This window comes from Coturnix japonica, unplaced genomic scaffold, assembly GCF_054131305.1.
Source record: "Coturnix japonica strain WE unplaced genomic scaffold, WE-NBRP24 Scf055, whole genome shotgun sequence".
Classification (NCBI taxonomy): Eukaryota; Metazoa; Chordata; class Aves; order Galliformes; family Phasianidae; genus Coturnix; species Coturnix japonica.
In genome coordinates this window covers 273,507-294,116 of record NW_028188958.1, presented here as the reverse complement: position 1 = coordinate 294,116, position 20,610 = coordinate 273,507, and the positions used below count along the sequence as shown (strand labels likewise).

The 20,610-nt window shown below is 56.2% G+C and overlaps 4 protein-coding genes across 6 annotated transcripts; 3 read left to right on the top strand and 1 right to left on the bottom strand.

Annotated features, from left to right (window-relative positions):
* The first annotated feature begins 1,765 nt into the window (after positions 1-1,765).
* On the top strand, positions 1,766-3,567 carry LOC107319775 (acrosin). The gene is made up of 5 exons (XM_015878977.3): positions 1,766-1,983; positions 2,058-2,255; positions 2,356-2,621; positions 2,815-2,969; positions 3,055-3,567. Exons 1-5 carry the CDS (start codon positions 1,886-1,888, stop codon positions 3,400-3,402), a joined length of 1,065 nt encoding a protein of 354 aa, XP_015734463.2. The 5' UTR covers positions 1,766-1,885; the 3' UTR covers positions 3,403-3,567.
* Positions 3,568-4,542: 975 nt separating this feature from the next.
* On the top strand, positions 4,543-11,500 carry ARSA (arylsulfatase A). Its single transcript, XM_015870890.3, has 8 exons — positions 4,543-4,841; positions 7,121-7,361; positions 7,773-7,991; positions 8,433-8,602; positions 9,006-9,130; positions 9,269-9,396; positions 9,756-9,858; positions 9,967-11,500. The coding sequence occupies exons 1-8, from the start codon at positions 4,567-4,569 to the stop codon at positions 10,266-10,268; spliced, it is 1,563 nt and encodes a 520-aa protein (XP_015726376.2). The 5' UTR covers positions 4,543-4,566; the 3' UTR covers positions 10,269-11,500.
* A 667-nt stretch (positions 11,501-12,167) lies between these two features.
* Positions 12,168-14,484, top strand: LOC107318185 (acrosin-like). The gene is made up of 5 exons (XM_015872107.2): positions 12,168-12,389; positions 12,464-12,661; positions 12,902-13,167; positions 13,421-13,578; positions 13,978-14,484. Exons 1-5 carry the CDS (start codon positions 12,292-12,294, stop codon positions 14,329-14,331), a joined length of 1,074 nt encoding a protein of 357 aa, XP_015727593.2. The 5' UTR covers positions 12,168-12,291; the 3' UTR covers positions 14,332-14,484.
* A 911-nt stretch (positions 14,485-15,395) lies between these two features.
* Positions 15,396-20,605, bottom strand: RABL2B (RAB, member of RAS oncogene family like 2B). Of its 3 annotated transcripts, XM_015873334.3 has the most exons (8): positions 20,459-20,605; positions 20,094-20,123; positions 19,926-20,005; positions 18,537-18,616; positions 16,947-17,058; positions 16,376-16,473; positions 16,071-16,154; positions 15,396-15,793 (listed from the first exon to the last, which is right to left on the bottom strand). In XM_015873334.3, exons 1-8 carry the CDS (start codon positions 20,575-20,577, stop codon positions 15,713-15,715), a joined length of 684 nt encoding a protein of 227 aa, XP_015728820.1. In that variant the 5' UTR covers positions 20,578-20,605; the 3' UTR covers positions 15,396-15,712. The 3 variants fall into 3 exon arrangements, with proteins under 3 accessions (XP_015728820.1, XP_032302379.1, XP_085389286.1); XM_032446488.2 differs by lacking the exons at positions 19,926-20,005; positions 20,094-20,123; XM_085533160.1 differs by lacking the exons at positions 19,926-20,005; positions 20,094-20,123; positions 20,459-20,605 and adding an exon at positions 18,903-19,041.
* Positions 20,606-20,610: the final 5 nt, after the last annotated feature.

Here is a 20,610-nt window from a genome sequence, read left to right as displayed (position 1 = left end):
CGTTTGCAAGTGACAAGAAGTTGGGAGGAAAAGTCAACCTACCCGAGGGCAGGAAGGCCCTACGGAGGGATCTGGTCAGGGTGCATCGCTGGGCTGAGGCCAATGGGATGAGCTCCAACGAGCCCAAGCGCCCTTCCAGCCCTTCCAGCCCTTCCAGCCCTCCGAACCGAACCGAACCGAACCGAACCGAACCGAACCGAACCGAACCTGCCCCCCCCCAGGAACAACCCAACGCCCCCAACCCCGTAACCCGCCGTGCGCTGCAGCGCCCCCTGGTGGCCGCGGGGAGAACTGCGGCGCACCGTGAGCGCACAGCACGCAATGACTGCACGCTGATGCACACTGATGCACACTGATGCACGTTGATTGCACACTTACACCTCCCAGGTTGCTCACAGCCCCACCCCAGGTCCTGGCAGGCTGCTATAAGGTCCCCCCAGCTCCTTCTCCAAGCTAAAGATCCGCATCTCTCTGTTCCCGTCCCCATAGAGGAGCTGCTCCATCCCTGTGATCGTCTTTGTGTTCCTCCCCTGGGCCCCTTCCAAAAGCTCCACGTCCTTCATGTGTTGGGGCCCAGACCAGCACACAGTGCTGCACGTGGGGTCTCACAACACTGTGCCCTGACCTGCTGGTCACACTCCTCTCAATGCAGCCCATAATCTGGTTGGTTTCTGTGCTGTGAGCTCACGTTGCTGGCTCGTGTCGTGTCTTTCACCCACCAATAACCCCAAATCCTTCTCCTCAGGGTTGCCCTCAAGCCCAGCCTGTATGTTGGCTGGGATTGCCCCAGCCTGCCCAGGTCCCTCTGGATGGCTCCCCTTCCCTCTGCCGCGTCACTGCACCCCTCGGCTGTTATCTGCAAACACGCTGATGGTGCCCACCATCCCACAGTCTGCATCACCTACATTGGTGTTAAACAGCCCCAGTCTCAGCACTGATCCCTGAGGAACATCCCTCCTCACTGGCCTCCAGTTGGGCACTGAGCCATTGACTGCAGCTCTCTGAGTGCAGCCCCGCAGCCAAAGCCAGACCCAGCGAGGGTCCATCCATCACAGCCAGCTCTCTCCAGCTTCATGGCCAAGATGCTACGGGGGAACAGTGCCAAATGCTTTGCACAACATTGAGGGCATCCCAACACACCCTGAGAGCATCCCAACTCACACTGAGGGCACCCCAGCACACACTGAGTGCACAGCAACACACTGAGTGCACACAAACACGCACACACTCTGCACACCAGCACTCACAGATGTGTTGCACACGGGTGCAGACGCAGCAGCACAGATCCAGAGTCACCTGCACAATTGTGAGCAGCGTGGAAGTCACAGATGTACCATGCACACGCTGCATGCACACATTGCATGCACACACTGCATGCACACAAGTGCATGTGCTCAGTGTGCACCTGCACAGCACACCCGTGTCCAGCTGCAGCTGCATGGTGTGCACACCCACAGTGTGTGCATCACAGAATCACAGAATTATCAAGGTTGGAAAAGACCTAGAAGATCATCTAGTCCAACCATGGAGATGCATGGAGATGCAGAGCACACCCAGCCCCATCTCCGGGGCACACTCAGGGCACAGACAGGCGCAGTGACAGAGCACTCCATTGCAGGCATTGGGGTCCCGCTGTGCCTTTGCACATGGCTGCCCGTCGGTCACAGCGCTGCTCCAGCACATCACGCTCTGAAGCCATGGATGTTCCTCCCGCTGTCAGCTGGGGGTCTCCCCTCACCCCCAGCTCCTGCCCGGTCCCCCCCTCGGGTGGCACAGCCCTCGGAACCGACGGTGCTGTGACATCAGCGCCGCGGGCAACGGGCTCACGCTGCGGGCAACGGCCGCGTCGGTGGCGACGAATCCGGTGGTGCTGGGCTGCCGTGCGATGATGGTCGCGCCTCCGGGAGCGATGGTGCCGCTGCTGCCGCTCGTGGTGCTGCTGGCCGCCTGCCGGCCCGGACACGGCTACACCGGAGCCTGCGAGTGAGTGGCCCCGGGGCTGCCCCGAGGGGACGGACGGCGGTTCGGGTGTAAAACGGCCGCGTTTCTGGTTGCAGCACCTGCGGGACGCGGCCCATGGCTTATCAGTACAGCAGCATGAGAGTGGTGGGGGGCTCTGCAGCCCGGCACGGTAACTGGCCGTGGATTGTCAGTATCCAGAATTACCGGTTTCCGGGCACGGGACACATGTGCGGAGGGTCCCTCATCACCCCGCAGTGGGTGCTGTCGGCTGCTCATTGCTTCGAGGAACCCAGGTAACGGCCCGTCCCCTTCCCTGCAGCACAGACACCGCCATAGCACCGCCCTCCTCTCTCTGCACGGCTCCGCTCCTCCTCACCTCTCCCTCCATCCCAGCCACCTCTGGGACTCGCGCGTGGTGGTCGGGGCCAACGATCTGACTCGCCTGGGCCAGGAGGTGGAGGTTCACAGCATCCGCAGGGCGTTCATTCACAAGTACTTCAACAACAGGACGATGGTCAACGACGTCGCGCTGATCGAGCTGGACCGACCCGTCCATTGCAGCTACTACATCCAGCTGGCCTGTGTGCCCGACTTCTCCCTGCGGGTGTCGGAGCTCACAGAGTGCTACGTCGCCGGCTGGGGACACACGGAACTAAGATGTGAGTGCCCACAGCTCATGGGTGGCCCCAGTTAAAGCTTACAGTGAAACCCGGGGCGACACCGTGGGCATGGAGCCATAGAGAGGGATGGGGCTGAAGGATTTGGAAACGTCAGTACGTGCTGAGATAGAAAGCCAAGATCTTGGGCAGGGGTTCAGGAGCTGAGGGTGACGATTCTGCTCTGTGCTCACAGCTGCAGCACCAGCCAAAGCCGCTGACGTCCTGCAGGAGGCCAGAGTGCATCTCATTGACCTCCAGATCTGCAACAGCAGCCGCTGGTACGGCGGGGCCGTGCACAGCCACAACATCTGTGCTGGGTACCCGCAGGGCGGCATCGACACCTGCCAGGTAGGAGCTGCACCCCAACCCAGCGCTGTGCTCTGCATGCAAACCAACCCCCAATAACACTCTGTGCTCCCCTGCCCCACTGCAGGGCGACAGCGGCGGCCCCCTGATGTGCAGGGATAGAAGCGCTGACTTCTTCTGGGTCATTGGTGTGACCAGCTGGGGGAGAGGCTGCGGCAGGGCACAACAGCCTGGAATCTACGCTTCCACTCAGCACTTCTACAACTGGATCCTGACGCAGCTGAGAGCAGCGGCCCAGCCCACATCGCGGACATGGAGCCATTACACGACCACCGCATCCCACTATCACGGGCAGCATGTGGCACCCACACAACCCAGCACATCAAGCTCCTGTCCGTATCCAGTCCAGAAGCTCAGGGAATTCTTTGCCAGGGTGCAGGAGCTCATGCAGTCCCTAAGGGGAAGCAAGGCTTAATTAGCTGCATGACCCCCAGCAGGCTGCGACGCACCGCGACCCTTTTCTTTGGGGTAATGCCCAATGGCAGCCCCAGTGCCAAAGTTCTGCTCTGCCCCATCCACCCTCCTCTGACTGCACACAAAGTTGACCCAGTTGGACAAATAAAGCTTATTTTCACAGCCACCTGTGTCTCTGCTCAGTTCGATCTCCAGTGCCAAAGGCTTCCATACCCAGCACTGCCAAGTGAGGCTGCACGCAGACTGCAGGCCACAAAAGGGAGAGAGCGGCCCATGAGGGCTGAAACGGTGCCTGCAGCTTCTTGTGTGTGCATCAAAGCTTGTGTGTGCATCTGACATCGCTCCCAGCCACTGCAGAGGCAGCAAAGGACGGGGTTGTGCTTTCTGTACCACGGGGTGCTGGGAAAGGCATTGCTTTTTGGTCACTGGTTTTACCATTCATGTCCATGTGTGTGTTTGTGTGTTTGTGTGTGTGTGTGTTTGTGTGTTTGTGTGTGTGTGTGTGTGTGTGTGTGAGCTGCTCCCCAGCACACACAGTGCCTGGCACAGGGACCAGGAGCTGCCACATCCACTGCACTGAGATGAGACCAACTTTCCAGGTCTGAGAGGGGTCCCCAAAGCTGAGTGGTCCCCCACAGCCCCAGCTGCTCATCCCGGCCGTGCCCATGCACTGCGATGCACTGCGATGCCCCGGGATGGAAGTAGGCTACATCAATTATGCAGCATTTCGCCTCCCGCTGCAGCACCAGCCTCTCCTCGGCCTCAATAATTGATGGCAGTGAGTGCAGCAGCCCCAGCATCATCAGCAGCCCCAGCATCAGCAGCCCCAGAACCCCCCCATGGTCCTTTAGGAAGCACATGGCAAGGCAGCAGCTCGGTCCAACCCACACCCTGGTGCAGCCACATGAGAGCCCCCATTGCAGCCCCCCGGCAGCTTTTCGCCCTGCTCTGTCCTTGTGCTTCCAGCCCCCCCTGCTCTGCCCACCCCCCCGCTCTGCATTTAACCCCCGTTCTTTCCGCTCCCCGCAGGGCTGGGCTGGAGGCGCTGTAGTTCCGGCGGTCACCGCACGGTGGCGCTGTTCCTCGGCGGACCGAGCCCCGCGGCGCGCCCTGAGGCGAGGCCGTGTCACGTGAGTCTGCCGAGTCACGTGACCGTCGGAGCATCATGGCGGCGCGGCGCGTTGTTCCGCTGCTGTTGTTGCTGTGCGCGCTGCGGGGCGAGGCCGGCGGCTCCTACAACGGCCCCGGCAATGGCCCCGGCAATGGCCGCCCCGGTGCCCCCCCCAGCTTCGTGGTGCTGCTGGCGGACGATCTGGGCTTCGGCGACCTGGGCAGTTACGGGCACCCCTCGTCCGCCACGCCGAACCTGGACCGGATGGCGGCACGAGGGCTGCGCTTCACCGACTTCTACAGCAGCTCCGCCGTGTGCAGCCCATCCCGGTACCATATAACCTGGAACCCTATAGCCTAGAACCCTATAGCCATAGAACCCCTATAACCTAGAACCCTATAGCCATTGAACCCTATAGCCATAGAACCCTATAACCATAGTACCCTATAACCATTGAACCCTATAACCTAGAACCCTATAACCATAGTACCCTATAACCTAGAACCCTATAGCCATTGAACCCTATAGCCATAGAACCCTATAACCTAGAACCCTATAGCCATTGAACCCTATAGCCATAGAACCCTATAACCATTGAACCCCTATAACCTAGTACCCTATAGCCATTGAACCCTATAACCTAGAACCCCTATAACCATAGAACCCTATAACCTAGAACCCTATAGCCATTGAACCCTATAACCTAGAACCCCTATAACCATAGAACCCTATAACCTAGAACCCTATAGCCATTGAACCCTATAACCTAGAACCCTATCGCCATTGAACCCCTATAACCATTGAACCCTATAACCTAGAACCCTATAGCCATTGAACCCTATAACATAGAACCCTATAATATAGAACCCTAAATCCTAGTACCCTATAGCCATAGCACCCTATAGCCATAGCAACCTATAGCCATAGTACCCTATACCCATAGTACCCTATAGCCATAGGACCCTATAACCATTGAACCCTATAACCTAGTACCCTATAGCCATAGTACCCTATAGCCATAGGACCCTATAGCTATAGAACCCTATAACCTAGTACCCTATAGCCATAGCACCCTATAGCCATAGTACCCTATAGCCATAGCACCCTATAGCCATAGGACCCTATAGCCATAGCACCCTATAGCCATAGCACCCTATACCCATAGAACCCTATAGCCATAGTACCCTATAGCCATTGAACCCTATAGCCATTGAACCCTATAGCCATAGCACCCTATACCCATAGTACCCTATAACCATAGGACCCTATAGCCATAGGACCCTATAGCCATAGAACCCTATAGCCATAGAACCCTATACCCATAGTACCCTATATCCATAGAACCCTATAACCTAGTACCCTATAGCCATAGCACCCTATAGCCATAGTACCCTATAGCCATAGGACCCTATAACCATTGAACCCTATAACCTAGTACCCTATAGCCATAGTACCCTATAGCCATAGGACCCTATAGCTATAGAACCCTATAACCTAGTACCCTATAGCCATAGCACCCTATAGCCATAGTACCCTATAGCCATAGGACCCTATATCCATAGGACCCTATACCCATAGGACCCTATAACCATAGTACCCTAACTCTAAAAACCCTCCACTAGATCATATCCCTCAGTGAGGGAACATAGCGAAACATAGCAACCCATAGAGACAAATAGCGACACATGGAGACCCATAGTGACCCCATAGAGACCCATAGTGAGCCATAGCGTCCCATAGAGACCCATAGTGACCCATAGAGACCCATAGAATCATAGAATGACCCAGGTTGGAAAAGACCTTGAAGATCATCAAGTCCAACTGCAGCCTAATCAGAACCCTATACCCATAGAACCCTATAGCCATAGTACCCTATAACCATAGTACCCTAACTCTAAAAACCCTACGCTAAATCATATCCCTGAGCACCACATCCAAACGGCTCTTAAACAAACCCAGGGATGGCGATTCAACCACCTCCCTGTTCAGCCTATTCCAGTACCCAACTACCCTTTCTGTAAAGAAGTTCTTCCTAATATCCAACCTAAACTTGCCCTGGCGCAACTTGAGGCCATAATATATCCTGAGAGGCCATAATACATCCTGATATCCTTCAGCACTGCTCAGATCCTCCCTCAGCGCTCCTTCCTCCAGGTGCACAGCCTTGGTTCTCTCAGTCCATCCCCATCAGGATTTTCTCCAGCCCAGCCCCCATCTCTGCACCCTCCTCAGGGCTCTCTCCAGCAGTTCCCCTTCTGTCTGGTACCATGAAGCTCCATGCTGAGCACAGTGCTCCAGATGTGTCCCCCCAGGGCAGAGTGGAAGGGATTAGCACCTCCCTGACCTGCCCAGTAGACTCCCATTGGCCTTCTGGGCTTCTGTCTCATGGTCATTTTGTGGTCTAGCTTCAGTAACCTGCTGCCCTCCAGGCTCCTTAGGTCCTTGTCTGCAGAGCTCCTTTCCCATAGCTCGGCCCCTAACCTCTGTTGCTGCTTGCAGTTGTTCCTCCCCAGCTGCACAGTTAAAGCAGTTAACACAATGCTGCACAGTTAAAGCAGTTAACACGTGGCTGGTGCAGCGTTGTTTGAATGCTGTCCTTCCCCTGCAGGGCCGCCCTGCTGACCGGCCGCTTCCAGATGCGCTCCGGGATTTACCCCGGTGTGTTTTACCCTGACTCCCGGGGAGGCCTCCCGCTGTCTGAGGTCACCATTGCGGAGGTGCTGAAGGCCAAAGGCTACGCCACGGCCATAGTTGGCAAATGGCACCTCGGTGTGGGGGCTCGTGGCTCCTTCCTGCCCATCCATCAGGGTTTCGACCACTTCCTGGGGGTGCCGTACTCCCACGACCAGGTGAGGGGGAGTGAAGTAGGGGGAGGGAAGTGCCCCAGAGGTGGGGGGGGGCTGTGTGGGTGTGGGTGGCTGCAGAGCAGAGGAGCGATGGCTGCTGGTGAGGAAAGTGCCTTTCCAAGCTGCAATAAGTGATTTTGCAGAAGGTGGGCAGCAGTTGTTTGTGGGGATGTACCCCCTCGGTGCGTTGCAGGAGGGAAAGTCAGCTTCTGGGTTGCAAAGAACCATCTGAACTGCTGTTAGGAGGAAGCAATGGCATAACATGCTTCTGGGGTGGGTATAAACCCCCAGGTTTCCAGGCTGGGCTCCTGTAGGTGCCTGTAGGTCCTGGGGTTGGGCAGCTGTGTCTCCTGCCCCCTCTCCACTCACTGTCTTGCAACTCATCTGGAAGACAATGTTGTTTGCTCTCTCCAGGGCCCCTGTCAGAATCTCACCTGCTTCCCACCTGACATCAAGTGTTTTGGGACCTGTGACCAGGACGTCGTGCCCGTCCCTCTGCTCTGGAACCAAAGCATCGTGCAGCAGCCGGTTTCCTTCCCTGATCTGGTGCCACTTTACAACAAATTTGCACGGGACTTTATTGCCGACTGCGCCCGGCGACGTGTCCCCTTCCTGCTCTACTACGCCTCCCATGTAAGAGAGACGGGACTTCTCTGGCTCTGAGATTGGGGGGAAGCCTTTGTTCTGCTGGGGATTCCAGGAAGCACCTGCAGCCATTGGAACGTGCTGAGCGATCAATACTTGGATGAAGGGTGGGATAACTCCCTGCCCCGACATGACTTGGGGTTGGTGTTGCCGTATCTAGGGTTTGTGGCAGCACCATTAGGGTTATTATTCTTGAGTGGCTTCTTTCTGGCTGTTTCTATGGGCCAGCAGCCCGTCTGGGGCTCCACCACTCACCGAATCTATGTGTTCTGCCTGGGGCTCACCCTTTTGGTGTCATTCTGGGAGCACTCTGCCCTGTTGTGAGCACTGTCACAGCTCCCTGCACTCACTTCTTGTTCTCTCTATGTGAGCTGGGAACCAAATGCAACTCTAGGAGTTCACAGAGCATCTCTCTGCCTTCTTTTCCAGCATACCCACTATCCCCAGTTTGCAAGCCAGGAGTATGCAGGGCAGTCCCAGCGTGGGCCGTTTGGTGATGCTCTTTCGGAGTTCGATGGCTCGGTGGGACAGCTGCTGCAGGCGCTGCAGGAGAATGGTCTCGAGAACACGACCTTTGTGTTTTTCACCTCTGACAACGGGTGAGTGGGCCCAGCTGGACGGGCTTCTCCCGTTTATAGGGTCATGCTGCTACGGTGTGGGGGAACTGGAGCAAGGCATTGGTTGGCTGGGGCACAATAGATGTGGTGCGGTGGTGCCAGGTGGGATTGTAGTGACCTGAAGTGAGGCAGAAGGTGGGCACTGTTAAGGAGAGCATCTATTGCATCATCTCCTCCTTGCTGCAGTGAATCAGCTCTTCCCCCTGTGGGCACAGTGCCTGCCAGCTCGGGGCTTGGACCCTGCAGCCTGAAAACCCCCATTCATGTATGGGTGGTTTGGGTCTCTGGTGTTATTCACTGTCTCTTTCCATGGCCCTGGTGGCAGCGGGGGAAGGGATAATGTGGACCTGTGAAGCTGGTGGTAGATGGCTCTTCTCTCTCACAGCCCTTCTACCATGCGGATGGCACGTGGAGGCAGCTCTGGCCTTCTGAAATGTGGGAAGGGCACGACGTATGAAGGTGGCATGCGGGAACCAGCAGTGGCCTATTGGCCAGGCCGCATCGCTCCAGGTGAGACCCAGCACTGCTTTTGCCTTTCGTGTGCTGGCACAAGGCAAGGAGGGTTGTGATGGCGAGGGAGGGAAGTGGTGAGGATGGCAGGTATGGATGTGGGGTTGGGCATTTGAACCTTGCTGTGTTGGGTGGCAGGAGTGACTCACGAGCTGGCGAGCACCCTGGACATCCTGCCAACACTGACTGCCCTGGCTGGAGCAGCTCTTCCCAACGTTTCCTTGGATGGTTATGACCTGAGTCCACTGCTGTTTGAGTCGGGGAAGGTGAGTCCTGCAGGTCAAATGCAATGTGGTACATGAGGGCTGGGAGTCAGACCTGGTCATTAGCTCCAGCGAGGGAGCAGGACAGACCCACGACCTGGGATCTGCTGTGGGGTCTGGGCCGTGCAATGGGCTGACTGGGCTTTCCCTGTCTGCTCTGGGGCCAGAGCAGAGCCCCAGTGGCTTTGAGTGAGAAACAAGCACGGTGCTGCTGCTCATTAGCTTCCCCCTTTTCTAGCCATGTCCTGGCTATAGTATCAGGGCTCTTTTCTGAGTCCCTGGAGTCTCTACCTGGTGCTGTCCCTGGCTCCTCTCCGGCCTCATGGCCGTACAGATGAGCTCAGCTCTGCTGCTCTCCACAGAGTCCCCGTCAGACCATGTTCTTCTACCCACCATCCCCTGATCCAGTGCACGGCCCCTTTGCTGTCCGGCTCGGGAAGTACAAGGCCCACTACTTCACACAAGGTTGGTGCCTCCTCCTCTCTGCTCAGGCAGCTCTGTGAAGTCCTGCCTGGTTCTGCTGTCCCAGGCTCAGAGCAGCAGCTGAGCTGCTCTTGGACGTTTCTTTTGCAGGTTCCTTTCACAGTGATACAACCCCAGACCAGGCCTGCCACGGGCTGACCCCGCTGACCCATCACGAGCCCCCACTGCTCTTTGACCTGGAGTCAGACCCTGCTGAGAACTACAACTTATTGCAGGGTGCTCCAGGGCCAGAAATTTGGCAGGTCCTGAAGGACATCAAACTGCAGAAGACGCTTTTTGAGCAACGCATGGAGTTTGGGGAAAGCCAGATGAGGAAGGGTGGGGATCCTGCCCTGGAGCCCTGCTGCAAGCCAGACTGCACTCCCAAGCCCTCCTGCTGCTGCTGCTCGTAACCTTTTGCTGCTCCACCCCCGTCTGCTGATCCTAAACCCACCAGACCTGCCCCTCCCCCCAATTAACCACATGTAGCCTCAGAGCTACCCCAGAGCTTCAGCTCAGTGACAGCGCTGACTGAGGGAGTGCTGGCCCGGTGAGCTGAGGGTTGGGGAGGCTGCCAGCCCTGCTGGGTGTGCAGGTCATCGTTGGACCTCCAAGCTGTGATCTGTTAACAGAAGCTGTGAGGGACCAGGATGCAGAATCATCATCAGAGCCAACACAGCTCCTTTGGAACTACAGTTAAGCACAAGATATGCCCTGGTGGCTGGAGATCCTGACTCAGCAGGAGGTACAATGTGCAGCCCTCGTGGGAGCAGTTGTGAGCTGCAGCAGCATCGCTGTCCAGGGGATAAGAACACAGCAAAGAGCAGGATGGTCCGGACAGCTTCAGAGGGAGCCTTGTACAGTTAGTGCAGAGAGGATGTGCCAATCAATCATAGAACTGCTCAGGTTGGAAAAGACCTTAAAGATCATTGAGTCCAACCTGAACCCAACCATCCTCCCCTGACTAACAGCCCTCCCTGAGCACCACATCCAGTTTCTAAACACATCCAAGTTTGGTGACTCCAGCACCTCCCTGTGCAGCCCATTCCAGTGCTTCACAGCCCTTCCTGTAAAGAAGTGTTTCCTGATATCCAACCTAAACCTCCCCTGGCACAACTTGAGGCCATTTCCCCTCATCCTGTCACCACTTCCCATAACTCCAGAAGGTGGAGATGTGGCTGATCTGCTCCTTCTGTGAGGTCTGTGGATGCTGGAGCTGCCTGCAGTCGGGTGGGTTGCAACTCACATTCCACCTGTGTGACAAAAATGGTCTCTTGCTCATGACCTAATTGGTCATTAGTGATGCCCAGTGATCCCAGCAGTAGGTGGCCTTTGGCATCTGGGGTTTCCAGCTGCTGGGTTGGGCCTGGATCCCCCCTGGATGGGGACAAGATGGGAATAATGGGGCTGTGCCCCTGGGAAAGGGGAGGCTGAGTGGGGATCTGAGCAGTGCTGATGGATACCTGACAGGGGCTGCGAGTGGCCAGTGGTGCCTGGGGTTGGACTGGAGTCCCTGCCAGCCCCACAGCTCTGGGGTTCTGGTTATGGTTAATTAATAATAATAATAATTAATAATTCTTAACAAAAACATTAAGGTGGATTAATGTGATTGGAGGCAGGACTCAATAAAACAACCAACTCAGCATTCAGTTTGTTTATGCATGATTTCTTCATTGGTGTCTGTGTTGCCCCTTTTCTTTGTTTTCAATGCTTATTCATCTTGCTTGGCTCCTCCCAAATAAGCAGCTCCCCTCCCCAGTTCATTTTTCCCCATTGCTCCCAGGTTTGCTGCACTGGAGCCCAGATTTGGTGTTCAGATGCTGTTGGCTGAGGGCATCGTGTGCTTTGGGGCTGTGACTGAGTTCCTCGGTCCTACTGGCCCTGCTCCATTCCTGTCTCCATAAGGATCTCCATAAGGATGCACATCCTTCCATCAGACACACATGGAGCCGCTCATCTGTCCCACCACCCCCCTTTAACCTCCTGGAGAACACGGCTAAGGGGGCAGCTGGGTACCCATGGAATGCAAACTGCCCTGAGTTGTTCTGTGCACTCTAAACAGATTTGGGGCACCAACTTCAGGTCAGTGTCCAAAACCACAGTAAGGTTTGTTTGAGACCCGGTTCTGATGCGTGAGATGCCTCGAGGGCCCTGAGAGCAGCGGGACAGAGGCTGAAATTTGTGCTGCCGTCATTCACAACGCCGGGATTCCTGCCCAGCTGTGTGACTCTGCATCCATGTGTACAAGCCATACGGGTGGGGAGAAGCTGGGGGTCCTCCCCACCAGCCCCCCAGCTCCTGCCCGGCCCCCTCCTCGGGTGGCACAGCCCTCGGAACCGACGGTGCTGTGACATCAGCGCCGCGGGCAACGGGCTCACGCTGCGGGCAACGGCCGCGTCGGTGGCGACGAATCCGGTGGTGCTGGGCTGCCGTGCGATGATGGTCGCGCCTCCGGGAGCGATGGTGCCGCTGCTGCCGCTCGTGGTGCTGCTGGCCGCCTGCCGGCCCGGACACGGCTACACCGGAGCCTGCAAGTGAGTGGCCCCGGGGGTGCCCCGAGGGGACGGACGGCGGTTCGGGTGTAAAACGGCCGCGTTTCTGGTTGCAGCACCTGCGGGACGCGGCCCATGGCTTATCAGTACGGGGCATCGCGAGTGGTGGGGGGCACGGACGCCTCACCGGGGGCCTGGCCGTGGATTGTCAGCCTCCAAAGTACGTGGTACGTGGGCACGGGGCACATCTGCGGAGGGTCCCTCATCACCCCGCAGTGGGTCCTCACGGCGGCGCATTGCTTCGACCATGCGAGGTAAGGGCTGTCCCCTTCCCTGGGCACTGCTGGGTGCCCTCCTGTGGCACTGTTGGTGGTGTGAGCCACAGCTTCCAGCAGCCCCAAGCTCACAGCCCTCGTGCCCAAGGCAAACCTGGGATGTCACAGCCCTTGTAGCACCGCTTTCCTCCCTCCTGCACAGCAGGGATAGCCAGGAACTGCTGGCTTGCTGCAGGATGTCGCCACGTTCCTTCTGACCCCTTTCTCCTCTTCTTCCAGCCCCAACACGCCGTGGCACGTGGTGATCGGGGGCCACAATTTGAAGCAGCTGGGCCCCGAAGCTGTTGTACGCAGCGTGGTGCGCATCATCCCACACGAGTACTACCACAGGGACCGCATGGCCAATGACATCGCGCTGCTCGAGCTGGACCAGCCCGTCCAATGCAGCTACTACATCGAGCTGGCCTGCGTGCCCGACAACTCGGTGCGAGTGTCGGAGCTCACTGACTGCTACGTCGCCGGCTGGGGACACATGGGAATGAGATGTGAGTGCCCACAGCGCATGGGTGGCCCCAGTTAAAGATTGGCACGCTGCTGAGATGGGTCAGGCATCCCTGATGGCTGCAGTGAAAGCCAGTGACACCATGGGGGTGTATCCATAAAGAGGATCCAATTCCCAAAGCAGGGAAACATCTGTGCGACTCGAGACACAAAGCCAAGGCGTAGGGAAAGGGGTTCACACACAAGCAGGATGACCAGCAAGGAGCTGATGGTGCCAATTGTGCTCTCTGCTCACAGCTCTACAGGAATATGTCGAACCGTACCGTGTCCTGCAGGAGGCCAGAGTCCATCTCATTGACCTCAACATCTGCAACAGCAGCCACTGGTACGCCGGGGCCATACACAGCCACAACATCTGTGCTGGGTACCCGCAGGGCGGCATCGACACCTGCCAGGTAGGAGCTGCACCCCAACACAGCGCTGTGCTCTGCATGCAAGACACCCTTCCAATGCCGGGTGTCCAGCAGGGCTCGCCTCCGCTTCCCATCTGAGCCCCTCACCCAGGCCCCACATGCCTGGGACTCTGCCCAGAGAGCCCCCCTGCTGCCATGTAGGTCTGGACCAAGTCCTGGAACATCCCTCTCCCCATCCTGGATCACTGCACAGAGTTGAGGGAGGGAAAGCTACCCGCCAGGCCCACGAGCCCCTTCCAGAAGACTTTTAGGCTCTGGCACCAAAGCAGAGCTTTTCTGTGCAGGGAGTGTAGCTCTAGGCAGTGCTGTGACATGGCAGCCAGCTCTGCTGTTACGTGGCCACACAATAACACTGGGCTTCTCTCCTCTGCCCCACTGCAGGGCGACAGCGGTGGTCCTCTCATGTGCAAAGATAAAACTGCTGACTACTTCTGGCTCATTGGTGTGACCAGCTGGGGGAAAGGCTGTGGGAGAGCACAGCAGCCTGGAGTCTATGCCTCCACTCAGTACTTCCGCAACTGGATCCTGGTACAGATGGGATTGCTTCCAGCAGAAGCGCCCACTTCAACGCCATATTCAGCCTACGTCACTACCTCCTATCAGAGGCCCAAACCAACGTACTCGACCCCATTTAGACCGTGCCCATTTCCACGCCAGAAACTCCTGGATTTCTTTAATATGCTCCAGGAGCTCCTGCAGAGTTTAGGAGGAAAGAAAGCTCGATTAGCTGCATGACCCCCAGCAGGCTGCGACGCACCGCGACCCTTTTCTTTGGGGTAATGCCCATTGGCAGCCCCAGTGCCAAAGTTCTGCTCTGCCCCATCCACCCTCCTCTGACTGCACACAAAGTTGACCCAGTTGGACAAATAAAGCTTATTTTCACAGCCACCCGTGTCTCTGCTCAGTTCAATCTCTTGTGCCAAAGGCTTCCATACCCAGCACTGCCAAGTGAGGCTGCACTCAGACTGCAGGCCACAAAAGGGAGAGAGCGGCCCATGAGGGCTGAAACGGTGCCTGCTCAGGGAGGACACAATGGGACAAGGGTCCACAGCTTGTAGGTGACCAGAAGCCTCAGGGACAGCAGCTGGTGACACCAAGTGTCTCTCAAGAGCCAGACTCTGGTGCACCGTGGGTGTGTGTGGGGGTTTCATCTAATGCACCAGCCAACTTAATGCTGGGTCAGCTCAAACGGCAGGAGACCAAATCTGGACAGAACCAATGGCTGCCCCACTGAGTGTGCAAGGAGCCTGAATCCAGCCAAAGGCATCGCATGGATGCAATTCCTGGGCTGTTATTTGAAGGATCTGTGGGCTTGCTCTGCAAATCTAGAGAGTAAAGCTGCATATATTTGGCACTGCTGAGCACCAGTCCCGGTAGCTGGAGAGGCATTCATGGTCACCTCTATGCAAGGACATCGCTCTATCCGTGTTAATGTGTTTTGCCGTCCACATCAGTGTCGTGGTGTGTTTGTCTGCACCTGGAACACGCAGCACGTCACCACGTGGGAACAGCAGCAGCCACATCCATCAGCCTGGGTTGGGAGAACACATCATTAAGCTCCTGTGGGCCTACAAGGACAATCTCCCTATGCCTGTAAGCCCACTGGGTCTGTCTGCCCCACAGCAGAATGGAGATGGGAAACTCAAAGGAACTATATGAGGGGGTGCAAAGGAACTTACAGGGGTGCACAGAGGCAGCACCAGCTGGGCTGTGAAAGGGAGGGCTGGTGGTTGGGCTTGCACTGTGCAGCGGCTGAACTGCCTCATAACAACACTGCAAAAAGAACCCAAACTCAAACCTTTAAAAAAAAAAGTCTTAATAATTGTTTTCTCCAGCAGGTACCACTAAAGTCTCTGGGCAGGACCCTTCCCTGCAGGTACAGGAGTGGCTCAGCTCTCCCAGCAAGCTTTGTCTTGAAGCAGCACACGGATCCTCCCACTGCTGCCTCGACTATGACGGTCAGGGAGTCAGGGCCCAGCCAAGGGACATCGTGCCCAGTCTCCCCATCACCAGAGATCTCAGGGCACGAGAGAAATCGATTTCCTCTACGGAGCTGAGCTCTGAGCAGCCCCTGACAACTGGAGCAGAGAGAAAAGATGGAGCCCAAGTGCTGCCCTTAGGAGGATGGGGGCTTTTCTTCAGGGCAGCTCTCGTCTTGATCTGACAAATTCTCACTCTTCTTCTCCAGGTCAAAGCTCTGCAAAGAAGTAGGACAAGAAAATGCTGAAGAGCATGACACTACACTGCTACGGTTCTTTCAAGCTCAGGCTAAAGCAGCACAAGCTCTTCAGAAGGTCACCACCTTCCCCCTGCCCACCTAGATATGAGCGGCACACAAACCCTGTGCTGTCAGCATAAGGCAAATCTTTAAGTTCTTGTGAAGTTTTCACCCTCCAGTACAGGCTTTCCCCAAGGGGTTGAGCTGTTAACCACCTCACGCTCCACTCCCTGCACTCCTCCCCTTCCTTTCTTACCTCCAGTTCTTGCATGACCTCATCCATGAAATCTCCCGAATTCTGTTTGTAAGTAAGTGCCAGCTTGATGGCGTCATTGAAGACCTGACGAGGAAGAACACTTTGTCACTCAAAGCAAAGAGTGATGGGATTCTTTAATATACAAAAACCATTCCCACACCCCACAGGGAAAAAAAACCCTCAACTCTACAACTACTTACAGTCAGTGGGGCTGTAGGTAGAGAGGCAGAGAGAGGCACTACCCCATTTCCCACCCCGTGCTCATAGCAGTCTCCACATCCCTGGACTGTACAGCTGTGATTTACCTTCACTACGTTGGTGCCATCTGCAGCAGACACAAAATAAAAGGGCAAACTGAGCTTCCGGGCGAAATTGAAGCTTTTCTGGGTCATCTTCATATCCGCTGAGGGGAAAAAAGAAATGGAGAAATAGTAAAGCACCGGTATAGAAAGAATGGCAACAAATGCAGGGATGGTGGAACAGATGCGGACCAGAACCTAAAGCAGCGATCAAGGCCCCCCCTTTGCAGTACAAAGCCATGTGGGCCCTCCACAAAAGTGAGAGGGTTTAAAAGCTACAGGGTCACCACACAGCTGGCAAGAAGATACAGACAGGAATGGGCTCATGTTGCTTTATTTGTGATGCTTGATGCAGCCTGGAGGAAAGGCTCATATGAGTGGGATGGATCTTGCCCTAAGCTCTACCAATGAACCAAATGAACTTCCCTAAACCTGGCTATTTATTTGGTAACATACAGCCCTGAGGGACTAAAACTCCAGGATGTACTTGGACCCAACAGAAGCACAACATCCCTTCACAGCCAGGTAAGAAGAGAACAACGTCACAATCCCGAGGAGCTTCAAGATGAAGACATACCATCAATTTTATTGGCTACTACAATGCAAGGGATCTCCGGGCGAAATTCCCTCAGCTCCTTGTACCAGTTGTTCAGGTTCCTGTACGTGACTTTCCGCTGCACATCAAACACCTTCCAGAAGAGAAGCAGTTATCACAGGTGCAACAGGACAGCGGCTGATAACCCACTGCACCGAACACATGGACAGAACCCAGAACTCCCCCAGAAGGATGGCATGGGAAACTGCTCTTTGTTAGAAAGCGTGACAGAGAAAAGGCAGAATATCCAGCAAACCCTGAGAAACACAGCCAGGATTTATCTTTGCATGATGCAGGCAACAGTCCCTTGTTTGCCTTTACATTCTTAGCACCCACAATGGTGAAGAAGCAATGGGAAAGATCTGTTCTGCTGTCAGTAGGGTCAGATGTGAGGATTCTCCATTATAACAACTACATTAAAGTGTCAGTGGAGTTGGCTGATAAAGATACAAGCAGTAAAGATACAGTGAAAAGTGAGAGCAACACCACAGACCAAGAGACTGAGCGGATTAGGAGTCAGGAAACAACACTCATTCGAGCTATAAAAATAGGAAGCTCAAAGCACAAGGAAATAAGGAGGGAGGATTGAGGTTGGAAGTCAGGGGGAAGTTCTTCACTGTGAGAGTGGGGAGGTGCTGGACCAGCTGCCCAGAAGCTGTGGATGCCCCGTCCATCCCTGGAGGTGTTGAAGGCCAGGTTGGATGGGGCCCTGGGCAGCCTGGGCTGGTATCAGTGTGGAGGTTGGTGGCCCTGCCTGTGGTGGGGGGGGGGGGGGTTGGAGCTTCATGATCCTGGAGGTCCCTTCCAATCCAACCCATTGTGCGATTCTGTGAATGCAGTACTCTCTGCAGAACATTAAGACAGTTTTGTTCTATACAACTCAACAGACACAGCAGGAGAGGGGAGGAGAGGAGAGGGGAGGGGAGAGAGAGAGAGGGAGAGAGAGAGAGAGAGGGAGAGGGAGAGGGAGAGGGAGAGGGAGAGAGGGAGAGGGAGAGGGAGAGAGGGAGAGGGAGAGGGAGAGGGAGAGGGAGAGGGAGAGGGAGAGGGAGAGGGAGAGGGAGAGGGAGAGGGAGAGGGAGAGGGAGAGGGAGAGGGAGAGGGAGAGGGAGTGCCCTCTCCCTCACATCCCCTCTGGCAGGACTGCTTCCAAGTTTAGAAGGAAGGAAGCTCAGGGAATGCAGTCAAAGCACTGCAGGAAGGACACAGGAACACTGAACACACCAACCACGCTGGCTTTGTCAGGTAAGAAAAAGAAGGAACAATGTGAGGTAATGTGTAAAACAACTGGAAGAGATTTAAAAAAAAAAAAAGAGTACAGTGTAACTAAAAAGTAATATCAAGGCCAAACATTAGCAGGGACTGGTCAGCCCAAATCCCACCAGATCACAGAACCATCGAATGGCCTGGGCTGCAAAGGACCCCAATGCTCATCCCATCCAACCCCCTGCTGTGTGCAGGGTCACCAACCAGCAGCCCAGGCTGCCCAGAGCCACATCCAGCCTGGCCTTGAATGCCTGCAGGGATGGGGCACCCACAGCCTCCTTGGGCAACCTGGGACATCACCCTTACCATGATACAAGCGTGAGCTTTGTGGTAATAGGACGCATGCATGCTCTGGAACCTCTCTTGTCCAGCTGTGTCCCAGAAATCTGTAAGATAATAAAATAAAAAAGAAACAGCAGATTTAAGATGACACAATGTCTCAACTTCTGTTTTTTCTCACAGCTTTAACCCAGGATGCAAAGCCCAACTCATTGAATTCAAGTCACAAATCAGGTTTCATCTCACTGATTTGAAACATTCCAGGGCCAAGAGTTAACACAAAAGCAGGACCAGGCTGGGGGAGAACAGACAGCATCCCATGGGAGCTGCTGCACACAGGGAACAGAGTGAGGCTGAAGGAGCTGCAGAGACAAATCATCACGGGATGCCCACACCCCGCATTGTGCTGCGCTGTTGGTGACAGGAGGAAGAAGCCAAAGGATGAGATTCGGTGCCTGTGGTTCCCTTCAGATTCTCTTCATAGAATCACAGAAGGGTTTGGGTTGGAAGGGATCAGACCATGGCTCCAATGCTCTGCTGGAGGCAGGGACAACTCCAGCAGCCCAGGTTGCTCAGAGCTGCACCCAGCCCGGCCTCCAATGCTCCCAGGGAGGGGGAATCCACAGACTCATTCAGCCTGGAGAAGAAAAGGTTGCGGGGTGACCACATTGCAGCCTTTCAATACCTGAAGGGAACTTACACCCAGGAGGGGAGTAAACTCTTGGAAAGGGCTGATAATAGCAGGACTAGGGGAAATGGTTTTAAGTTAAAAGAGGGAAGATTTAGGTTGGATGTTAGGGGGAAGTTCTTCACTAGGAGAGTGGTGAGGTCCTGGAACAGGCTGCACAGGGAGGCTGTGGATGCCCCGTCCTTGGAGGTGTTCAAGGCCAGGCTGGACGGGGCCCTGGGCAACCTGATCTATGGGGTCTCAATGGGGATCTATGGGGTTTATGGGGTCTCAATGGGGATCTATGGGGTCTCCTGGGCAACCTGATCTAGTAACTGTGTATGTTTGGTGGCCCTGCTAGACAGGGGGGTTGGATCTTCATGATCCTTGAGGTCCCTTCCAACCCGGGTCATTCTGTGATTGATCCTGTGACTCACTGTGCAACCTGCTCTTTCATCTCACTGCCGTCACAAGCGAATCATTTCATCCTCATTTCTTCTCCCAGGCTGGTTGCCAACAACAGAAAGCAGTGATTGACCTGCCCGTCCTTACCTCAGCCCATCAGCCTCTTCTCACCTCGTTTCTCCCCCCGTTGTTTTGGTGTGGGCACAGCCCGGCTGTGGAACCATCCCGGCTCTGTGCTGCTGCTCCTCATTGCTCCATTGCGCTGCCCACACAGCCGGGCAGTCCCGCTTTGTGTCCCAGCTCCACCACGTTCCGCCACGTCCCGGCCCGGTGCCCGCACTTACCCACGGTCACGTCCCTCCCGTCCACCCGCGCTCGGTGCCGGTACAACGTCAGGGCGAATGTGGACAGCTGCTGGGGGCGGCTGCGCCCGCGATAAGGAGCCGCGTTAAGGAGCCGAGTGAGGATCAGGCCCCGCCGCCGCCCGCCCGACACCGGAACCGCGAGGATACAACCCGTCCAGCAGGAACCGCTCCAGCAGCCTGAGGGGACACGGCGGCCGTCAGGAGCCCCGGGACCGGACCGGGCCGAACCGAACCGGACCGGACCGAAACGAACCGGACCGGAACGAACGAACCGGACCGGATCGGAACGAACCGAACCGGACCGGACCGGATCGGAACGAACCGAACCGGACAGAACCGAACCGGATCGGACCGGACCGAACAGAACCGAACCGGACTGAACCGAACCGGATCGGACCGAAACGAACCGATCCGGACAGAACCGAACCGAACCGGGCCGGACCGAACCGGACCGAACAGAACGGGACCGGACCGAACCGGACCGGACCCGGGGGTCCCGCGCGGCCACGCACTTGGATTTTCCCACGGCGCTGTCTCCCAGGCAGATGATCTTCACGGCCTCCTCCCCGCCGGCCTCATCCGGGGCCTCGACCGCGGCCTCGTCCCGGGTCAGCTCCGCCGCCTCCGCCATCGCTCCAGCGCTGCGTCCCCGCTGCTACGCGAC